The sequence below is a fragment of the Ruditapes philippinarum genome, unplaced genomic scaffold (assembly GCF_026571515.1).
Source record: "Ruditapes philippinarum isolate M1 unplaced genomic scaffold, ASM2657151v2 ctg8004_1_1_1_1, whole genome shotgun sequence".
Classification (NCBI taxonomy): Eukaryota; Metazoa; Mollusca; class Bivalvia; order Venerida; family Veneridae; genus Ruditapes; species Ruditapes philippinarum.
Genome location: NW_026852505.1, coordinates 1 through 5,290, shown reverse-complemented (window position 1 = coordinate 5,290; position 5,290 = coordinate 1). Strand labels below are relative to the sequence as shown.

General features: G+C 33.3%; 1 protein-coding gene across 2 annotated transcripts; it reads right to left on the bottom strand.

Annotated features, from left to right (window-relative positions):
• Positions 1 to 317: 317 nt before the first annotated feature.
• LOC132715132 (G8 domain-containing protein DDB_G0286311-like) lies at positions 318 to 5,280 on the bottom strand. 2 transcript variants are annotated; one of them, XM_060698108.1, is made up of 5 exons: positions 5,111 to 5,280; positions 4,410 to 4,526; positions 2,085 to 2,257; positions 1,459 to 1,590; positions 318 to 475 (listed from the first exon to the last, which is right to left on the bottom strand). In XM_060698108.1, the coding sequence occupies exons 1-5, from the start codon at positions 5,196 to 5,198 to the stop codon at positions 377 to 379; spliced, it is 609 nt and encodes a 202-aa protein (XP_060554091.1). In that variant the 5' UTR covers positions 5,199 to 5,280; the 3' UTR covers positions 318 to 376. The 2 variants fall into 2 exon arrangements, with proteins under 2 accessions (XP_060554091.1, XP_060554098.1); XM_060698115.1 differs by lacking the exon at positions 4,410 to 4,526.
• Between the last annotated feature and the right edge of the window lie 10 nt (positions 5,281 to 5,290).

The window sequence follows — 5,290 nt, the reverse complement described above, 5'->3', positions numbered from 1 at the left end:
ACATATAAAACATTTGTTAAAATTAGTTCATGAAAATTAGTTCCTTAAAAAATTACTTAAAACTGAAATTGATAATTATTTGATATCACACAACTTTATTCAAATAGTATAAACTTATTTCTGACTAGCCTCAGGGAAGGGCCCACGATAATGTTGTTAGAACTTTTGGCCCAATCCTTTTGTATGTACACTTGATTATGTCTGTAAAATTATGAAATTGTATATTGTGTGTATATTTATACAATAAAAATATTATTAAACTAAGAAAAACAACACATGAATCAACAAATTTTAGCCTTACTCTTTGAATGGAACATATATAGAATAATTGAATTACACAGCAGATTTTTATGCAATATAAATTCATTTCAGGAATTTAAGATATTGTGAAGTAATTGATTGAAGTCTGGCTAAAGAGATCTCCTAGCTGAAGTTCGGTTATTTCAGGCGCCCGACCGCATGTTTGGAACGCAATCTATAATTATAATTGATGGAAAGCATTTATTATAATAACCATTTTAAACATCTTTATTGGACTTGTCCATCGTTCAATGATATTTTTCATTATTTTCCAAATATGTATTGACCGATTAGCGAGCAGTGCAGACTATGATCAGATGGAATGAATGAGCCCGCTGATCTTGTGATCCTGGTCTGTACTGTTAGCAGTGCTAGATTCTGTAGCGAGGCTAATTGTTAGATAAATCATATAACTTAATTTACAAAATATACAAACATATTTTTTATAGTTTATATTCCTTATAAAGGACATTGAATCTAAAAATGCTAAGAATTCTTTTCAAAGACATTTTTATTATTGGTGTTTTATCACATTTCCCAAAATTTTACTCATTGACCTATATAGCTGAACCAACTTTTGCGTCTTAGAATTAAAATAAAATTGTAGAACACATGTTTGCCCATTCTATTGAAAGAACAATATATTTATTTCTGGCGCTTTATCATGTTTGTTTGTTTGTGTTTAAGGCGCAACTAAGGCCGAAACAGGAAAGATGGTTTGGCTTACCTCGTGTGTTACAAACTTAAAGCAACACCAGGGGTCAAAACACCTCACCTGCTGGAGCTAAGAGATGTAAAGACTCCAGTAATTCAAAACAATTTAGTCGCGCAGGGATAACGGGTATCTGCAAATTAAATGTCTTAACCCTTAAAGGCAAACTCTCAGCCACAAGGGTACGTGTTATCACTTTACCATGATGACATTTCAAGTCAGATAGTCTTATATTTCCCGTGACAACATTAACTATGATTTGGCAAGATCACGTTTTGCTACTTAATTCATTTCTCAATTTTAATCAATGCAATACAGATATAATGTACATCAAACAGAAAGACAAATGAAAAGATGGAAAAAGCTAACTTATACTTACATAAAATAGCTGTAAAGTGCCTTAACGAAGTTGCTCGAATTCATAAGAACATTTATTAAATGCTTACCTGGAACCCATCACTTGTACATCCGAGAAACACCCCTGAGAGACTGCCAACTGACGAATAAAGTCCGTGGTCAAAGCTTGCTATAGGGGTGTCGTATGGTATAGGATTCGAGCTTGCACAGCGTGACATTACCTGAATATTTAAAATATGACACTTTGACAACAGATTGGTATACAAGTTGTAATGTATGTATTTAAGTTTGCAGCTTTTTAAACTAAATAATGTAATATCCAAAAAAAATGAATGAGCCAACTCTCTATCGTTGTTTAAGCTTGTGATCCGACCTTTTTGGTTTTTATCAACAACTACAGCACCCATGTAAAATCTGTAAACTTATTCGTTATTTCTTTCTCTTATTTACGCAAAGGCCATGATAATCTGTTTTGAATTGGAGAATGATTCAACTGATTAAAACAAATAAATGGATCGGATGAATTCGCCACAATCGAGAGTCTGTCTCAGAAGTGATTTTTTTATCTTTAAAGTAAACAGATATAAGAAGGAAGATAATTTAGGTATTGTTAGAATATAGATTTGTATTATAGTTTTAAAAAGCAACCCTTTGTGTGTTTAATATCTTTCAAAAACTGAAAACGAGCAACCATTCGTGAAAAACAATAACGCACGTTGACACCCTGTTTCCATGTGGCTGGAGTTGTAGGTACATCGCATTCCGTGAGAACAAACGCTTCGTGAGATGTGTGCTGTCCTCGCGCACATATTGAAGCGTTTGGGTTAGAAACAGGAGTTTGATAAGCAATGGTGCTGACGTGGTTACAGCGATAGAAAATTGGTGCCGCTAAAACATGGAAAAAACATATCTCAGTACTTTTTTGTACTTTATATTGAAGTGTTCTGTTCATGTAATGTTATTTGTTTGTAAATCAAGATAAACTAAAGTAAAAATACAATTAAAAAATAATAACTTTGACGAACATTATCAAGTTGGCTCAGAAGTTTCGGGAATTAAAAGCAAACCTTGTCCACTTTCCGGTGTCATTTATGCTCAGAGATTAAATTATATGTACACATTTTAATGCAATCATAACTGATTCAAAGACTGTGCCATAAATTGCACAATGATTCTAAGTTACTATTAAGGTATGTATATGCCATGCTTTAGCTCTACGCCACTTTCGCGTACGAAATAAGGTGTTACGGGAGAATCCGGATTACATGTTTATTGAAAATAGATATACATAATTTTCAAATATGATGTTTTGCATATGGAGTTTCAACCATTATTTTAAATGTCTTTATAATAATCAGTTTGTATGATTTAACAGTGTCAAGGAAAATAGTACGGAAACTCCGTTAAACAGGTTCGATTTGGTTTGAATATAAAGAAATAAAGTTACCTTGATTATTAAACTTGATATGTTTATTGATATTTTTATTGTTCACAACGATTGAAAGTTTCATTTATGTTTATTGTTTCACTTTAATTGATATCATTGTCGTGGTCATAATAATTATCTGTCCGTAAAAAAAACATGGTATGGTCTCAGGTATAATAAAAAAGTAACTGACCGCCTATAAACAGTTATCTACGGTGGCACAAAGGTGACGTGTGTGTTTTTATTTATCTCGTGGGCACGAGATACTATGTCGTGGCCACGAGTTACTATAAGTCGTGGGAAGGAACGAGATAATTAAGTCGTGCGCACGAGATAGATAACCAATCAGATTACACTATTTATATGAATTTTCGTAATTAACTAGACATGTTCTATAGTACACGGATGCCTTTATTTCACCTGCCTGTAAAAATGCTATTATCTATATAATGATTTTACATTGATCGTCATTGTCACCCTGATTTTTGACACAATGACCTTAAAATTATTAGGTGTCATCTACTGATCAGGTGCAATGATCTTTCTAGGTTATATAAACCATGGCTTATTCCTTCTAAATTATTCATCAGACAAGGATTTTATATGAAGTGTCAAAGTAACCTTGACCTTTGACCTCAAACATCCTTATAGGCTATCTACTGTCCATGGGCAATGTCCGTACCAAATAAAAATATGTAATTTGATTGGTTAATTATCTCGTGCGCACGATTTAGTTATCTCGTGCCCACGACTAAGTAACTCGTGGCAACGACTTAGTAACTCGTGGCCTCGACATAGTATCTCTTTACCACGATTTAACTATCTGGTGCCCACAACTTAGTAACTCGTGGCTACGACATAGTATCTTGTTCCCACTACCACGATTTAGTAACTCGTGGCCATTACTTAGTAATTGGTGGCCACGACATAGTATTTCGTGCGCACTTCATAAATAAAAAACACACACATGTCACCTTTGTGCCACCGTAGTTATCACTAGTCAACAACTTTTAAAAAACTTTTTGGAGCTGAGCGCGTGAGAAAAGTTGATTTGATATGACATGTATATCATTAAATCGAAAGTGATCAACTGAATTCAACTGAATGCAACTGAATTCAACATTTTTTTTTTGATAACCAGCAAGCTTTGTAGATGTGGAACAAAGTCATTTGCAACGTTACCCTTTTTCCACTCATGCATAGTAGTCATCTTTTCTATTCTCTATAGTGTAAATTTCATTTGTCTGAAACAGTATCCTTTTTATCGGCGACTATGACTATTCATAAAACAATATGCAAATTAGTACAAATAACCTTTGAATTTACATGTTTGTCCAAATAGCGTTCTAGATAGTGGAAGAAGGCTCCAATACTATTACTTATAATAAACATTGTTACATCAGTATCTTAGAAATGTAACTTTTTAGTCAAATAAATGATATTTCATTTTTGATACAAACACCTAAGAATACCCCGCGATTTTGATTATCATCTTAAAATAGGCAGCAAAAAATCAAAGTGGTGTCAATTTAAATCACTGTATTCCTATACTGTTTAAATCTTGACATTTAAAGACAGTGATTTGTTGTTTACTAGGTGATTTAGATTTAATACCGGTAGGTGGAGCGCTTGTGGTCGGTAAGGGCGTGGTCGGCACGGGTGTTGTCGGTGCTACTGTGGATGTTGTAGTCGTAGTAGTTGTTGTTGTCGTCGTCTTTTTTGTTGTTTTTGCTAAGAGATTTTCAGAAAACAGAAGATATTTTATCTTTATATTTATCCCACATTTATCTATCTACATTCCTATCATTTATCTACATTCGTCCCGTTAAAGCAGCACGCATCCAGCTTCATGCTGATTTTCATGAAAACTTTGAAAATTGTATTAAAGAATAAAATATTGTCAAGTTAACAAAGAAAGTAATTTACACGTTGCAAACGGCACGTTCAATCCAAGTAAATAAAAAATTAAAGGTCAAAATACTGCATGAGGAAAATGCCCTTACTGAGATAGTCACACAGTAGAAATAGGGTTATAAATACTGTAAGATCAATCATTCATTGCATATAATACGTCAATCATTACTTGAATTGTGAAAATTTTACTTTTCTTAAAATCTTACTTTTCTTGATGGATTTTGACTCATCCGGAGACATGCAGTTTGAATATAAATAATGTTCTCGTATATCTCATTATGGCTTTATTTTATTAATTTAAATGACCATCCATGTCATATTAATCCAATTTCCCCTCAGTTATGAACATTTATCTAAATATTACATTTGTTTTTACGACATTGAAATAACAAAAATAATACCCGTTGATATTTGTTGATCACAGTGCTGGCCATACCATCCATCATCACAATTACAGGGGTATAAGTAACCAAATATACTCATATGCATACTGCCATAAAAGCAACCTCCGTGCACGCAGTAGATATTGCCGCACAGCGTACCACCTGTGCCGAGTGAAATATCAAGATAGAGCTATTGCA

Excerpts from the sequence above, each read along its gene's own strand:
- LOC132715132 (XM_060698108.1), bottom strand. The coding sequence starts at position 5,198 with ATGCATATGAGTATATTTGGTTACTTATACCCCTGTAATTGTGATGAT. Across the intron at positions 4,527-5,110 it reads TGATCAACAAATATCAACGG|CAAAAACAACAAAAAAGACG; the intron begins GTATTATTTTTG and ends AAAATCTCTTAG. Across the intron at positions 2,258-4,409 it reads CACAAGCGCTCCACCTACCG|CGGCACCAATTTTCTATCGC; the intron begins GTATTAAATCTA and ends TCCATGTTTTAG.